General features: G+C 39.6%; 1 protein-coding gene across 7 annotated transcripts in view; it reads left to right on the plus strand.

Annotated features, from left to right (window-relative positions):
• The window catches only part of BCAT1 (branched chain amino acid transaminase 1), a 123,962-nt gene that overhangs the window by 88,406 nt on the left and 18,241 nt on the right, over positions 1–17,315 (plus strand). For all 7 annotated transcript variants that reach the window (NM_001083644.1, XM_059886188.1, XM_005206933.5 and 4 more), the window contains 4 exon segments: positions 3,606–3,748; positions 9,610–9,695; positions 14,257–14,397; positions 16,765–16,839. In NM_001083644.1, coding sequence (NP_001077113.1) covers positions 3,606–3,748; positions 9,610–9,695; positions 14,257–14,397; positions 16,765–16,839 — 445 coding nt within the window.

The following is a 17,315-nucleotide window of genomic DNA, read 5'->3' on the forward strand; positions in this document are numbered from 1 at the left end:
GTAGACAGTTTTCCCACTTTTTCATTTTCCTCTTTCTTCCAAGGACATGTGTTTTCCTTCTTAATATTGGCAGCATGTGGAAGGAAGCCCAAGTATATTACCAAAGTATCAATAACCCAGTGGACATTAATGATACAGTTTACACCTGAGAGAGAATTTTGATACACATTTGTATTTGGGGAAAAACACACCTATAAATGGACTTCCCTGGGCTCAGTGGTAAAGAATCCACTTGTCAGTGAGGGAGGTGCAGGTTCAATCCCTGGGTCAGGAAGATCCCCTGGAGGAGATTCCCGCTCCAGTATTCTTGCCTGGGAAGTCCCATGGACAGAGGAGGCAGGCGGACTACAGTCCATGGGGTCACAGAAGAGTCGCATATAACTTAGCAACTAAATAATCAGTAGGCATTAAAGAGCTGCATCTGAGCCTATTGGCTCCAAACCCATGCTCTGTCTACCAAACTCTCCCTGCAGGCTGGTCTATACTCCTTAAAAAGTATTCATAATTGAACCCAGTTACCAGGCCAGACAGAGGATGAGATGGCTGGATTGCATCACCGACTCCATGGACGTGAGTCTGAGTGAACTCCGGGAGTTGGTGATGGACAGGGAGGCCTGGCGTGCTGCAATTCATGGGGTCGCAAAGAGTCGGACACGATTGAGCAATTGAGCTGAACTGAACTGAACTGTGTATTTGCTATTAGTTCTGAATATGGGTGGTCTGATGTTTTATGGTCATTAAAAATGAAAGCCTCCTGAATATTAGAATTATGCCATCTCCAGACTGACTAGTAATTTACATTTCATTGCCTGTGTTTTGAAGTATACATGTTGAGGGTCTTTTAAAGGAATCTGAATACCTTGGTGTAAATAAATCTCATCATTCCCCAGATTGTATGATGTCTGTTTCAATACCATAGCTTTCTAGAATACTTCAGTTATTAGTCACTAGTCTTTGAGTTACAGGTCAGAAAACTAGCTCAATCCATCTTGAGTAGAGAAGGGATTGACTGGCTCATGTTAGCTATGGCTCATGTTGGCTCATGGTAGCTGTGGATCAATAAGAGGTCTAATCATTGTCACTAGATTGCTTTGCCCTTGCATATGTGCTGCTCATGCTACATCCACCCCAGTCTCTCTCTTCTCTCCTTTTCTCTCTCTTTCCATCCTTCCCCCATCTCTTGTCAAAGCTTCTGGCTATGCATTAGCCTAAGGCTCTCCTAATTCAGATGTCTTCTGCTTTGAAGGCTGGTGATCATGGATACAAGAGACCCAGCATCATAGCAGACAAGCTGCCACCATTCTCAAAGGGAGAAAAGGAGAAAATTTCAAAGGGTTTTGTACATTGAAATGAATGAGTGAGTAAACTCAAAGAAGAACTTATGGGCAACTTAGTTACTTGCCCACCCTTTTCTTCATTTGTGGTAGGGGCAGGATGCTATGATTGTCAACCCAAGCAGAATGACTTGGCTGCATAGGAAGGGCCCAAGAGGGCATAGTGGGAAGAGAAGAGAAGCTGTGCAGATGAGAATGGCATGTAGCCACTGGGATATATGGCTTCTGTGTTTAAGTTACACTTCGACTTAGGAAATACTAAAAATTTAATCTTGCCCAGATATAAAAGAGATCATTTAAAAGGCCTAGGTGGGTATTTTGTGGAAAGTAATAATAACATTAATTTTTTGGTAGTATGTTTGATTGTTTCTGTGTACTTCTTGGGGCTTCATAGTCCAAGGATGGGTCTAGGGTTTTTTCCTAGTCCTGACTGTCATAGAGGAGTGCTTTCAAGCTTGTTTGCTGATATCTTCTAAAAGCCAAGGAAAGTGAATTATACAGCCAGGAGCATAGAAAGGCAAACAAGCATCACATATATTTGAGGACTCTCATGTTTTATCTAAAGCATTGATTCATATTTTGTATTCTACTGCATACTTTTCCCATTTAATAAAGGATAAATTTAAAATATTACTTCCTTTTCTCCTAAAGTGAAAGTGAAGCCGCTCAGTTGTGTCTGAGTCTTTGTGATCCCATGGACTATAGCCTACCAGGCTTCTCTGTCCATGGGGTTTTCCAGGCAAGAGTACTGGAGTGGATTGCCATTTCCTTCTCCAGGGGATCTTCCTGACCCAGGGATCAAACCCAGGTCTCCTGCATTGCAGGCAGACGCTTTACCCTCTGAGCCACCAGGGAAGCCCCAATCCTTTTCTCCTAAGGCAACATATAATTGGAGAACTCATTAATGAGGATAGTGAGAGCTAGGCATCATTATGAATGAAACTGCTGCTGCTGCTGCTGCTAAGTCGCTTCAGTTGTGTCTGACTCGGTGCGACCCCGTAGACGGCAGCCCACCAGGCTCCCCCGTCCCGGGGATTCTCCAGACAAGAACGCCAAATAAAATTTTAAGGTATAAAAAGCATTAATATTTCTGTTTAATTTAGAAGTCATTTCTCCTTCCAAATGATAGACCATTTGTCAAAATATATCTTCTTTAAAAAGAGTCAATTCCAATATATCTAAATTTCTTGTCTCTTGAGTTTAAATTTATTCTCCACAAGCTGTGTGTATGTGTGTGTCTGTGTGTGTTAAATGTCAATTGTATCTTACACTCGGACTCACAGAGGAAAGTGCTTCCCTACCGAGTTTACTTAAACTTCTAGGAGTCAGGTAATGAATGAATGAATGAGTAAATAAATTACTATTAGAAACTACATTGTCATTCCAGGAAGATATGCCATGTTCCTTTGAATAATCCAAAGTGAATAGTATTGATTGAGAAAAACAGGCTTTTGGAATATTTTTTGGTTAAAATAAGGATTTTTGGCCTCTTGTCTCACTTTTAGGGAATTTAGACATTGAGCAATAGGTATTTCTTGATTATATTGAAAGGTACCAGTTAGAGCATGGAGTTGGTGCTCTGCTAATTAATAGATATAACTTGATATAAGTTACTTCTCTAAGCCTCAGTTTCTCATCTGAACCATGGGACTAATGATCGTGGCTAACTCAATAGTGTTTTGTGGGGTTTAAATGAAATATTCTTATTCAGTCACTAAGTCATGTCTGACTCTTTGCGACCCGCATAGACTGCAACACACTGGACTTCTGTGTCCTTCACTATCTCTGAGAATTTGCTCAGATTTGTGTCCACTGAGTCAGTGATGCTATCTAACCAGCTCATCCTTTGCTGCCCTCTTCTCCTTTTGCCTTCAATCTTTCCCAGCATCACGGTCTTCTCCAGTAAAAAGAACTAGAACCTTAGAACAAAGGGAAAAAGTAGCACGCCTCCAAAATGAAGTAATTCACGTAAAATTGATTGGCATGTGAAAAAAATAGTAACTTTTAAGTGTTGTTGACTTGGCTCTTCACCTGTGTTCTCTTTTTTCAAGTTAGAATTGCACAATTTTTCTTTGATCTCTCTCTCCCAAATGAATGCAGTTAGACCATGTAGATTCTCTAATGTGTTTCCTCTAATATTATGCAGTTAACTGGAGAGGATATATAATTAAGAATCTAGTACATTGACTACATCCATGCTTGAATTAAAGACTTGCTGGGAGGTAGGGGCTGAAGTATAGTCATAATCATGTGTTTCCTCTTTCTTAAAAGGAATTATGGCTCATCTCTTTTTGCCCAATGTGAAGCCGTGGAAAATGCATGTCAGCAGGTTCTGTGGCTCTATGGAGAAGATAATCAAATAACTGAAGTTGGAACTATGAATCTTTTTCTTTATTGGATAAATGAAGATGGAGGTAATCCACCCAGATTTCAGCTCTCTGCTATTTTTCAATCATTTTCAGTGGGATTGGAGAGAAAATAACTAAAACCTTAAAACAAGAGAACAAGTAGCACACTTCCAAGATCTTAAGATTTTCTGTGCTTTTGCTGTCCAAGTATACATGAGTTTAAGTTTACAGTATTTACAAAGATTTTTGGCTTTGTTTTTTGGCTTTAGATGTACTTACTTTTGAGTTGTCAATTTAAGGAATTTAAATCTCCACTGTTTGAAAATGTGCTTCCTTATCCTTTTATTATCTTATCATTTTTCTGATCTGATTATTTCAGTGATCATTTACCATGTATGCATGCATGCTCAGTTGCTTCAGCCATGTCTGACTCTTTGTGACCGCATGGATTGTAGCCGGCTAGGCTTCTCTGCCCGTGGCATTTCCCAGGCAAGAATACTGGAGTAGGTTACCATGTTCTCCTCCAGGGACTCTTCCCAACCCAGGGATTGAACCCACCCCTCCTCCACAGCAGGTGGATTCTTCACGTCTGAGCCACTGGGGAAGCCTGTGGTCATTTACCATATACTATGTATAAGACACTGTAGTGATAAACATAGTCTACTCTTTCTACTGATACGAAATTTAGTGCATGCTCTTGTTGTAATTCATGTAACAATCATTGCCCTTTCTACGTATTTTGATAATACATTAGAAGCCTTCCAGGTTTACACTGGAGCTCTATTTGAATAAAGGACACCGTTTTTAGGGCAAATTGGTCTTAATTTGGGGGTTGTATGTAGATTGTGGTTCATTTAAGACCATTAATATATGTCTATTACAAAAATCAGTACTTCTTTATTACCTTTAATATCCTGAATGCTCACTTTCCTTCTTTGCAGTTCTTTTAAATTAGTTGGCAGAAACCACAGACTAGAAATGTAAAATGATAAGTTTCCAAATGTGGCTCCTCTGTCTATGGGATTCTCCAGGCAAGAATACTGGAGTGGGTAGCCATTCCCTTCTCCAGGGGATTTTCCTAAACCAGAGATCGAACCTGAGTCTCCTGCATTGCAGACAGATTCTTTACAGTCTGAGCCACCAGGGAAAGCCCAAATGTAAAATGATAAGTTTCCGAAGATTGAGTTGAGTTCAAACAATTTTTTGACCAACCTAATACTGCTGAAATCTTGGGATTGGTTTTAATTCAGATTTTAAATGAAATTTTAATTTTAAAGCAGATATAGTAGCCTCTTGCTCTTTTGTTATTTGGCTACAAATAGAGGGAAATGGTGATTCAGATGTGGCTGACTTCAGAGCTAATTTGAGCACTGCTTTCAGAGAATTACAAGATGAGCCTTATATTCCAGTCACAGTGAGAATAAACAGGTGTGGTGAGTACACCATGTTCTGGGGTTGATCCTTGGTAACCCTTGGCATATGAAAAGCCAGATATAGATTATGTTTGTCCTTCCATACCTGGCTGTTTGTAGTTGACACTCTTGAAAACACAATTTGTACTGGAATATTTGTGATTTCTAAATTGGAGTTATTACATATGACATATATCAAAAGCTGTGCCTGAAAGTTGACAGCCACTGTTGAACTCTGTACATAGGAGATAATAAATTGATTCAGTTCATTCTTTCCATCTACCCACTGCCATCCCCATTGCCAAGAAAACCCACGCAACCCCAAACAAAACCAGTGACCTCATACAGAAGTGGTACCATCCTTATTTATGGACGGGAGATGTCAGGATTTAAGCACAGTCTGAATCAGAGCTACACGATTTAACCAGAAACACCAGAAACTGTCCTGGTGAAAAATGACCCGTTATGCAAACAATAATCATGAACCATTTCCATGGCTTTTAAAGGTCAGAAGAGAATTGAATGAATTTGTCTTCTGGCTCTTATAAAATATACAAGAACTTGAGAGTTCCTATTCAGGTTATGGTTGCCTGAGATAAGTATAGTTTTAATGTGAAGATGTTCCTTCAATTTGAGGGTGTTCACTGACAGATCAGATAAAATTTAAAGTAAGGAGAAAGGAAATGGAACAAATGTTTGAACAGTATTCTGAGAGGAGTGAGGGAAATGTCAGGAACAATCTTTGGGCTTAAAAAGGAAACAGACATTGCAGCAACTCTAGTAACTTTGATTTATACTGTGTGGCTTTAGGAAAAGACAAAGAATAATGTGTTGAAAATTAGCAAAATATTGAGTTTTTTTCCCCAAAAAGCTTTGCAATAAGAGTTACAAGCAGAGTTCTTTCCATGAGCACCCGCTCACCATTCCTCTGGGCCAAGGTAGCTGCCACAGCGCTGTGCCCTATCTTGTGACGCTTGGGTTGGAACTCATGGGTTTTTTGGTTTTGTTTTTAAACTATAGTTGATTTACAAGGTTGGGTTAGTTTCAGGTGTATATCAAAGTGATTCAGTGTGTGTGTGTGTGTGTGTGTGTGTGTGTGTGTGTGTATGTTTACATTCTTTTTAAAATTCTTTTCCCTTATAGGTTACCACAACACTGAGTAGAGTTCCCTGTACTATACAGTAGGTCCTTTTTGAGTGTCTCTTCATGTAGGTTTTGATTCCATCACTGCAGCCCTGATTGTAAGATCACATGGCCCCCAATTCTGTATTATTTCATTGATGAGTCATATGACATACACACTGTTCACTGTTGAGAAAGCAGTATTATCTAATACTAGACACTGGAACTACTATGAAAGTAAGATGGGATTGTCGTGGTTGGATTTCACAGGGAGTTTGGGATGCATTTACACCAGCTCTGCTCAGAGTACTCTTGCTGGGTGGCTGCTCACTCACCTCCTTCAAGTCTTTGCCACATACCCCATTCTCAGTAAGCCTTTTCTTGGATACCTTAATACAAATCTTAAACTCTCTCCCCAACACTCCCTATCACCTTCTTTTTTTCCCCTTCCATTGCTTAACATGCTATTTAATATAATTGTTTGCCTCTGCCCATTAGAAAGTGAGCAAGGAGTTACATCGATTTTGTTCCCTGCTGTATCCCTCATACTTAGAATGGCCAGCGGCACTGATGCTGACTGATACTGATAGATGCTCAGTATATATTGTTGAATGAATGAATGATTGTTCTGTTGGTGTTTGGGTCGTTAACACAAACCCACATTCCTGGTTCCCATTAGTGCTTGAATTTGGGAAGTCAGATGAATCCTGCTGTCATTGCTTCTAAACTCTTCATCTCCCCCAAATGATTTCTCTGTCAAAAACAAGCTGCGTTCGTAGGCTCTGTTTTCCTCCTGTTGAGCAATCTGGAGCTCATTCTGGCTCTTGTAAGCTTGTTTGTGGTTGCAGAGGAAAATGAATATTTCTCACCCAAATGTTGTCATGTCATCATCTCTGTCTGGCAACCAGAGAAGCAGATGTTCTGTTCCTTGACCTCAGGCTAGTGGTTACAGATTTGGGTGTTACATATGTTTCACAAAACTGCATTTGCCCACGCAGGGCCACTGTTTTCATTGAACTCTATGCAGTCTTAGGAGAAGGGCATGGCAACCCATTTCAGTATTTTTGCCTGGAGGATCCCATGGACAAAGGAGCCTGGTGGGCTACAGTCCATGAAGTCACAAAGAGTTGGACGCGACTGAATGACTTAGCACATGGTCTTAGAGCCCAGCAAGCTTTAGGAGAGGTCCGGTTTGGGGACACTAGAATTGTTTGTTTATATGTGTGGGGTGTATGTGTGCATACACATGTAGATCCATACATCCATATATCCAGCTTGCTTGCTATTGCAAAACACGTGTTTATCTTGAGATCAAAGTAGCCCCCAAAACATTGCCAAAAACAAATTTTCTTCTTTTGAAACAGTGGTTTTCAGCAGATGATTTTTTGACTCAAAATTCAAAGAAATCATACTGCTATACCCTAACAAAGAGGATTTTTTTTTTTTAACTCAAAAACATGTATTACATATCACTCCAGGCCAGGCATCTTATTGAGTTTTGGGGACACAGGAGTAAACATAAAGTCTTGGCATTCCAGAGAGCTGTGTTGTTGTTGGGGACGTCTCATGTGGCCACAGTGGAGTGGATGAGTCCAGAGCACAGTCTGCAAAAAGAAAGGATGGTGGCCACAGTGTTGAGAGACTTGAGCGCTGACAGTGTTCCCCAGTGTCACCAACCTTGGGAAGTCACATGTTTCTTCAGCCTCAGTTTCTCCTTCTGGAAAACAGGACTGCACTAGGTGATCTCTGAAGTCCTTTCAGGCTGCATCAAGCGGCTCTGGAGTTCAAAGACTGACTTCTACCCAACTTTTGCTACCCAGTGGTCCTTTACAGCATCCCTTGTGAAGTCCTCTGCAGACACATGACAAGCAACACATCTATTGTAAGGTTCCACATCTATATAAAGTGATTGTTTAAGGCTCGAATTTCTCACTAGATTCAGCTTCCTGGGTGCCAGAGGTGAGGAGGAAGGGGAATGTTGAGTACCAGAGGCATCCTTCTGGAAGGAGGCTGTTGGCTGGTGTGCCACACTCTTTTTTTTTTTTGTAAGATTTATTTATTTCTGGGTGTACTGGGTCTTTGTTGCTGTGAGCGGGGGTTATTTGTTCAGTGCACAGGCTTCTCAGGGGGATGGCCTCTCTTATTGTGGAGCACAGGCTCCAGGCGCATGAACTCAGTAGCTGTGGCACTCAGACAGTAGTTAAGGCACATTGGCTTAGTTTAATTGTCCCATGGCTTGTGGGATCTTCCCCGACCAGGGATTGAACCTATGTTCCCTGCATGGGCAGGCAAATTCTCAACTGCTAGGCCCCCAGGGAAGCCCCACACTGAGTCTTGTAGACAGGTCATCATGCCCACTTGCACTGCGGTTGGGAGTGTCTGCAGTCATTCTCCTACTAGACCAGTGTCTTGGCTTTGGCCCTGTGGGTCACCCATGGAGTGTTATTTTATTGTTTGGATTTCTTTTTTTCTTCTTTATGTTTTCTTTGTTAGGCATATACACGCCTGAGCCCACCCTGCATGCATTACATTCACATTTCAGAGGCTGAGGTCAACATCTCCATACCTGATGTGGATGCTCCTCCATGGCTGAATGCCACTCTGGATAGAGTTGTCAAGGCCAGTGTGGGAGCAGGGACAGCCTGAGTGGGCATGCATACCTCTTGGGACAGGGTTACCCCACAGTACTCTTAGAAGGTTTGGTAATGCCCAGAGTTTCTGGATAAGAGTCTACCTACATTTTCCTAATCACAACCAGCTTTAATCTTTTTGACTTTGCAATGTTTTTTGACTTTTGGATTGTTCTTCAGTTGGAATGTTTTTTGACTTTTGGAATGTTGCTCTTTGGAGTATTTCATAACTCTTATTGTTTGTTAGTGGGAAACCATCTCATTTTTCACTGGTTAAGGATAAATTGAAGGGGGTAGAATGACTGATGGGGCTTCCCTGGTGGCTTAGTGATAAAGAATCCATTTGCCAATGTAGGAGATGCAGGTGCAGCCCCTGGGCAGGAAGATCCTTTGGAGAAGGAAATGGCAACCCACTCCAGTATTCTTGCCTGAAAAATCCCATGGACCTGGAGGAGCCTGGTGGGCTATAGTTCATGGTGTTGCAGAGAGTCCGGCACAGCTTTGTGACTAAACAGCAGAAGGATGACTGATTTTCTTTCTTGTTTTTTTTTTTTTCTGCATTTTTTTTTCTTTTAAAGAAAATATAAGGATCTACCTGAAGTGTGAGTTGATTTGGAAAATTTGACAGTACAGAACAGTGGCCCCCTTTTCGTGTTTGTTACCAGAAAAATAACAGGAAGTGTTTTTAAAAATAACAAGAAGTGATTGTTGTTTAGGAAAGCATCTAATAAAGTTTGAAACTATTCCAATTTCTAATTGATAGAAGAAGAACTGGCAACTCCTCCGCTAGATGGCATCATTCTTCCAGGAGTGACGAGGCAGAGCATCCTGGACTTGGCACACAAGTGGGTGAGTACCTTTGGCATGAACCCCTTTTATTTTTTATTTTTTTTTCATGAACCCCTTTTATAAAAGCATGAAATAAAAAGGAATCAGAATAAGTCCAGCTTAGTGTTGAAATGATCTCCTGTAGTTCCAACCAACGTTATCTTATCTTTAAATCATAACTTGAGTGAAAAGAACTCTTCTAGAAGGACTGTCTTGGCAAGACTATCAAATAAGTACTGTTTATAGGGAAGGGCAGGCAGAAACCAGTTTAACAAGTTGTCCTAGTGAAGAAGTATTCTAGTACTAGACTCAAGCTTTATGCCAGGTGTCTCCTATTAATTCACCTGGTTTATCCTCCGTGTACTTCCTTTTTGCCAGCCTTTTAAAATCTAAACACTCAAGAAAATATAAAGTTGTTTTCAGTAGCCTTTCTGATTCACATGACACAGGCAAGTCTGTTAAACCATTCGGTACTGGAAATGACTTCGCATATTCAAGATGAATATTGAATGAGTTGGTTAAGCTGGCAAAGATTCTTGGATGGGACTTTTGACCCATGTGTTAAAATGGTCTCCAGGGGACAAGAAAAGGCTTTGAACATACTGTGGTCAAACAGTGTTAATAGGACAAATGTTTAGAAATACACATGTCTAGGAGAGTACAGTTTCTTTGGAAAAGGCTTTGGAAGTAGAGAAAATGTGCTATAAATAATTCTACAAAACCCTGAAGTAGACAAGACCCAACTGCCACATGCTGGCTGGCACATTGGGCATGACATTTACAGACTGTTGGTATAATTTCAAACAGCTTGCCCTGTCCTAAATATGTTTGCAATTGGAAAGATGTATTTTCCAAGCTCAGTAATTTTTGTTTCATTAAAGAGAAAAATCAACCAAGTACAGAAGGTTTGATGACAAGTTGCAAGTGGAAATGCTTTCCCACACTAATGATTTGCTAGCATGAAAAATAGGTTATTATGGAGGAAGTTTTTTCTTGACTTCTTAGCTATAATTTATTTTTAAAACTGTGAGACATACACGCCAAGAGGCATGTGGGGGGTTACCAGTATTTGCCAGACAGGGGAAAATTGTCCAAAGATAAAGGAGGCTGAGGAGAGGAAAAACAATTCTGTTTATTTACAGGAGATTATTTTTTTTTCTTTTCCAGAACATAAAACTCAGCTTTAACTTGGCTGATTTTCTGGAGTTTACTTATTTATTTATTTACTTACCTTTGTACGACTTAATTGCAGTTGCAGACTGAGATAAATTGAAACTTACAAAAAGCCACATTTCTATTGCAGGCATATTTTTTTTTATCTTTCCAAATATACTTACAGCACGAAGCAGTCTTCTAATGGTTTGAATCTTGCCAAGGGCAGTGATTTCCATTTGTATCTGTTGTGGACTTGTACATTAAAAAAAATGCTCTCTTCTTACTTAAAGTACCCATTCTTTGCTGCCCTTAATTCATATAGCCTCTTGACCAGCTTTTTGTTTTTTTTTTTTTGAGCTTTAACTATTAACAAAGAATGAGAATTAAACAGATTAAAGAATGAGTATGAAACAGATAGTTTAAACACAGCTTAAAAGCATCAGGGTTTTTTTTTTCCCCCACTTCCTATCCTTGAGCAGATGTTCAAATAATTCAGTGGAAGTTGATGAGAGGGTGTACCAATAATTCTGTGATGAAACTCAACCTGAAACGGCATCAGAGAGAAAGAAGAGGATTACTGTTGTAAAGTCAATTGAATCAGTGAAATTAGGGGAAAAAATACACAGTGTAATTTCTCAAATATGCTACCTATGTATGTTTTAAAATAATGAAATATTTCAGATATTTAAACTCAGCCCCTGTTTCTACTCCATAAAAGACACAGTAGAAAGAGGATTTGGAGTCAGTCAGATCAGACCTGAGTTCACATCCAGTTTCTGCCATTTCCTGGCTGTGAGGCCTCAGGGGTGTCACTGAACATCCTTGAACCTTACTTTTCTCATCTGTAAAATAGGGTGATAATACCCACCTTACGCTATCAATGCAAAGAAGGAAAACAACAGAATGCGAAAGACTAGAGATCTCTTCAGGAAAATTAGAGATACCAAGGGAACAATTTCATGCAAAGATGGGCTCAATAAAGGACAGAAATGGTAGGGACCTAAAAGAAGCAGAAAATATTAAGAAGAGTTGGCAAGAATACACAGAAGAACTGTACAAAAAAGATCTTCATGACCTAATCACGATGGTGTGATCACTCACCTAGAGCCAGACATCCTGGAATGTGAAGTCAAGTGGGCCTTAGGAAACATCACTACGAACAAAGCTAGTGGAGGTGATGGAATTCCAGTTGAGCTATTTCAAATCCTGAAAGATGATGCTGTGAAAGTGCTGCACTCAATATGCCAGCAAATATGGAAAACTCAGCAGTGGCCACGGGACTGGAAAAGGTCAGTTTTCATTCCTATCCCTACAAAAGGCAATGCCAAAGAATGCTCAAACTACCTCACAATTGCACTCATCTCACACGCTAGTAAAGTAATGCTCAAGATTCTCCAAGCCAAGCTTCAGCAATACATGAACCGTGAACTTTCAGATGTTCAAGCTGGTTTTGGAAAAGGCAGAGGAACCAGAGATCAAATTGCCAACATCCACTGGAACACTGAAAAAGCAAGAGAGTTCCAGAAAAACATCTATTTCTGCCTTATTGACTATGCCAAAGCCTTTGACTGTGTGGATTACAATAAACTGTGGAAAATTCTGAAAGAGATGGACATACCAGACCACCTGACCTGCCTCTTGAGAAACCTGTATGCAGGTCAGGAAGCAAGAGTTAGAACTGGACATGGAACAACAGACTGGTTCCAAATAGGAAAAGGAGTACATCAAGGCTGTATATTGTCACCGTGCTTATTTAACTTATATGCAGAGTACATCATGAGAAACGCGGGGCTGGAGGAAGCACAAGCTGGAATCAAGACTGCCGGGAGACATATCAATAACCTCAGATATGCAGATGACACCACCCTTACGGCAGAAAGGGAAGAAGAACTAAAGAGCCTCTTGATGAAAGTGAAAGAGAGTGAAAAAGTTGGCTTAAAGCTCAACTTTCAGAAAACTAAGATCATGGCATCTGGTCCCATCACTTCATGGCAGATGGATGGGGAAACAGTGGAAACAGTGTCAGATTTTATTTTTGGAGGGCTCCAAAATCACTGCAGATGGTGATTGCAGCCATGAAATTAAAAGACGCTTACTCCTTGGAAGGAAAGTTATGACCAACCTAGACAGCATATTAAAAAGCAGAGACATTACTTTGTCGACTAAGGTCCGTCTAGTCAAGGCTATGATGTTTCCAGTGTTCATATCTGGATGTGAGAGTTGGACTATAAAGAAAGCTGAACACAAAAGAATTGATGCTTTTGAACTGTGGTGTTGGAGAAGACTCTTGAGAGTCCCTTAAACTGCAAGGAGATCCAACCAGTCCATCCTAAAGGAGATCAGTCCTAGGTGTTCATTGGAAGGACTGATGTTGAAGCTGAAACTCCAATACTTTGGCCACCTGATGCAAAGAGCTGACTCATTGGAAAAGACCCCGATGCTGGAAAAGATTGAGGGCAGGAGGAGAAGGGGACGACAGAGGATGAGATGGTTGGATAGCATCATCGACTCGATGAACATGGGTTTGGGTGGACTCTTGGAGTTTGATGGACAGGGAGGCATGGCGTGCTGCGGTTCATGGGGTCGCAAAGAGTTGGATATGACTGAGCGACTGAACTGAACTGACCCATCTTAAAAATTAGAGAATGCGCTGTGTAACTGATGCTCAATAAATAGTGGCTATAATTATTAATATTAGATAATAATGTACTTTGTCTTATGATAAAAAGGGTTTGGAACACACATTAAGTAACATTCGAGTGCATCAGCTTGTGAAACTTTGGCCATGATAACAAACAAAAGGCAGAAAAGAAAGCAAGTATTAAAATATACTGTGTACTCTATCATGCTAATCTTATATTTTATATTCTGATCATCTCATTTAGAGATGCTGTGACCTTGGAGTAGGTTGCTTAGCATCTTGGTGTGTTTCCGAAAAGATGATGTCACTCTTTCCAGCTTTTCTCTCTAAACATGATTATGACATTGTTTCAGTTCAGTCAGAAGGTAAAGTAGAAAGGTCTGTACCTCAGGGCATTTTTTGCTTGTCTGTTCCTTAAATATATATGTATATATATAATCTATTTTTTACTTTTATTATATTTTCTCAAATAAACTTCCCAAAAGGAAGATATTTTAAGAGCATTTTCAAACATCTTTGGCATCACATAAAAAAGAAATCTCGTGTAAAAAACGAAATGTCATCTGAACTTTTATCATACAAAGGCGCAATCCAATATGAACATATAAAATATATACAAATATAGTGCATGGTCAGTCACTTAATACAGCTCTATTTTTTAATTGAAGGATAATTGCTTTACAGAATTTTGTTGTTTTTTTCTGCACAATGACATGGATCAGCCCTAGGTATACATATGTCCCCTCCCTCTTGAATTATATTTGTTTTTATTTCTGTTCCAAACAGGGTGAATTTAAGGTATCAGAGAGATACCTCACCATGGATGACTTGACCACCGCTGTGGAGGAGAACCGGGTGAGGGAGATGTTTGGTTCAGGCACCGCCTGTGTTGTTTGCCCTGTTTCGACTATACTGTACAAGGATGAGGTAAGACATTGTCTCTTCACGTCCTGTCATTTTCAAACATTTGCCTATAATTTAACTCTTTGGATATATATATGGACAAAATGCTAGTTGACCTCAGGATGCAAAGCATTTTTCAAATAACTTGATATTCTGTTAATTGCGGCAGTTGTCTTTATGAACCTGTGTTAGCAAATGACTTATTCATCTTTCCAGTGGTTTCCTGAAAGCGCCAACAGTTTCATCCTTGGTTATCATACCTGCCTTAAGTGTGCCAGTAGGCTTACACTTATCTAGCATCTCTCTAAGGAAGGTCTTCTTGTTGTTCAGTCGCTAAGTTGTGTCTGAACTGTGACCCCATGGGCTGTAGCCTGCCAGGCTCCTCTGTCCATGGAGTTCTCCAGGCAAGAATACTGGAGTGGGTTGCCATATCCTTCTCCAGGGGATCTTCCCAGACTAGGTATCAACCTGAGTCTCCTGCATTAGCAGGTTGATTCTTTACCACTGGGTCACCAGGGAAGCCATAAAGGAGGACTTGCAAGTAGTTATATTTCAGTCTGTGGTTTCCAAAAGCACTTCCTAACTACTGTAGGAGGAAGCAAATTGTTAAGGAAAACTCATTGGAATGATGATTGAGTTTTTTCATCTTCATCATCATCATTAATTAAACCACTTCATAAAAAATTTTCATTTGGCAAACATGATGCATTTACTTCAAGAAGCTTCCAAATAAGGAAGACATTTTCTCCTATTAAATTAATCTTGTTTATATATGCTGTACTTCCATTTCTTGTCAGTGTTTTTTTGTCCTTCTTGTTGTTTCTTGCTTTCTTCTTTATAACAACATAGCCCTGTCCTCATCTAACTTCATAATTCAGAGGCATAGGGGCATTATTTTTATAATATAATTGGCTTAAATTATTCATAATAGTAAATGCAAATTCTGTTGGTTTTTAAATTCAACATTATAATTATGTTTCCTCAACTGGGTGAACTGATTTTTTTTTTCTGCTGATTTAAATGGTGGTTGCTTCATTGCTTGGGATTTTCAAAAACTTGACATAATTGCATGAACAGATAGATGATTTCAAGGGAAAAAGATTATTCTATTGTATATGGATACTTGTACTGATTATAAAGCTACTGTTTCACATTTTACTGTGGTAATAACTAGATAATATATTATTGGTCTACAGTTAAATGAACTAAAGTTGTCATTAGGTCAGTTTTTTTTTTAAAGCACATGTTTCTTTTAATATTTATTTATTTATTTGGCTGTATCGGGTCTTCGCTGCATCATGCAGGATCTTTCCTGCAGCATACAGAGTCTCTCTAGTTGTGGCTCATGGGCTCAGTAGTTGGGGCTCACAGGCTTAGTTACTCCACAGCATGTGAGGTCTTGGTCCCCTGACCAGGGATCGAACACACTTCCCCTGCACTGCAAGGTGGATTCTTGGTCACTGGACCATCAGGGATGTCCCTGAGTCAGATTTTTAAAGTCCATTGTTACTTCATCTCTAGAAGTAAGTTTATAAAGTTTGTGGCCTTGTTTTAGGGGAGCATTCAGAGCCAAAAGGCATATCTAACTATCCTATTATCCTAAAGTGTATAATAAGAAAAGTAGGAGTATAGACTGTCTACTAAAATCAAACTATCAAAAGCCTCAAGCCAGCAAGGAATGAATAGACATGGCTCGAAATACAGATTAGGGTCATAAAATCTCTTTGTCCTGACTTTAACCATCTGTGCAACTTTGTGGAATTCGTGGCCCTTGGAAGCTTGGCTTAGAACAGACAGATTTAGCAACCCCTTTTGTGAAGACATAGACTCGTTTGCATTTATATTACTGAGGGACTTCCTTGGTGGTCTGGTGGTTAAGACTCCATGCTTCCACTGCAGGGGGCACAGGTTCAATCCCCGCATGCCATACAACAAGGCCAGAAAACAACAACAACTTATGTCCCTGAAATGGCTTGCTTTAATTCATGGCAGAATACCTTTTGAGCTCTCATTCCCTGCCAAAAGGGTAGATGTGGAGGCTAATATTTCATCTTTGTGGATTCTCAGGATGCTGGAGGAAGTAGGGTTTAAGTTTAGCCACAGTTCTAGGTACCTCTGGCTTCTCGTTCATTCTTCAAATCAGCCTGGAGGTTGGCATATAAACCAGTTGTACCCTGAAATCAACTGGTGGGAGATGAACAATCTAGCATTGACTAGACTGCGTTTATTCAAATTAAGAATAAGAAAGAATCTTTGGCATAGAAGTTAGCATACGTAACAAGGTTATCATTGTGCCATTCCCTATTTCGGTAAAATCGCTTAGTTTCTTACTTGTTGTCACTGTGTACACGAATATCCTCAAATTAGTTCATGTCTGGTTTTATTTTATAGACTATACACATTCCAACTATGGAGAATGGTCCTAAGCTTGCAAGCCGCATCTTAGAAAAACTGACTGATATTCAGGTAAGAGCATCTATTTTTAAGATGTTATTTATTTCATGCAAAGCCTAGAACCAAATCTTACCTCTGTGGAGAGAAGAGAGTAAGTGCTGCCATTTGAGATCAACAAACTAAATTTAAGGAAGATGTTGCTGATAGTGTGGATGGGCATGAGCAAAGCAGAAAATGAGAAAAAAAGATGCATATTTTTTTTAAAAAAAGGAAGGAAGGAAAGAAGCGGGAATAGATACAGATACATACATACACAGTCAGAGAGTCAGAGACTCAATTACTTAGCACTAAAAAATAAATATATTCAGTAAATTTTGATAACATTTAAAAATCTCATTGAAAAGTGTAACATACTTTTATAAAAGAAAAAAAGCTTTAAAGTAGAAGAAAGCACAGAAAAAATAATATTACCTGTGATTCCATCACAGATAAAAGCACCATTAATTTTTGATATCTTGATTTTTAATATTTTGTAAGCATTTATATAT

This window comes from Bos taurus, chromosome 5, assembly GCF_002263795.3.
Source record: "Bos taurus isolate L1 Dominette 01449 registration number 42190680 breed Hereford chromosome 5, ARS-UCD2.0, whole genome shotgun sequence".
NCBI classification, from domain to species: Eukaryota; Metazoa; Chordata; class Mammalia; order Artiodactyla; family Bovidae; genus Bos; species Bos taurus.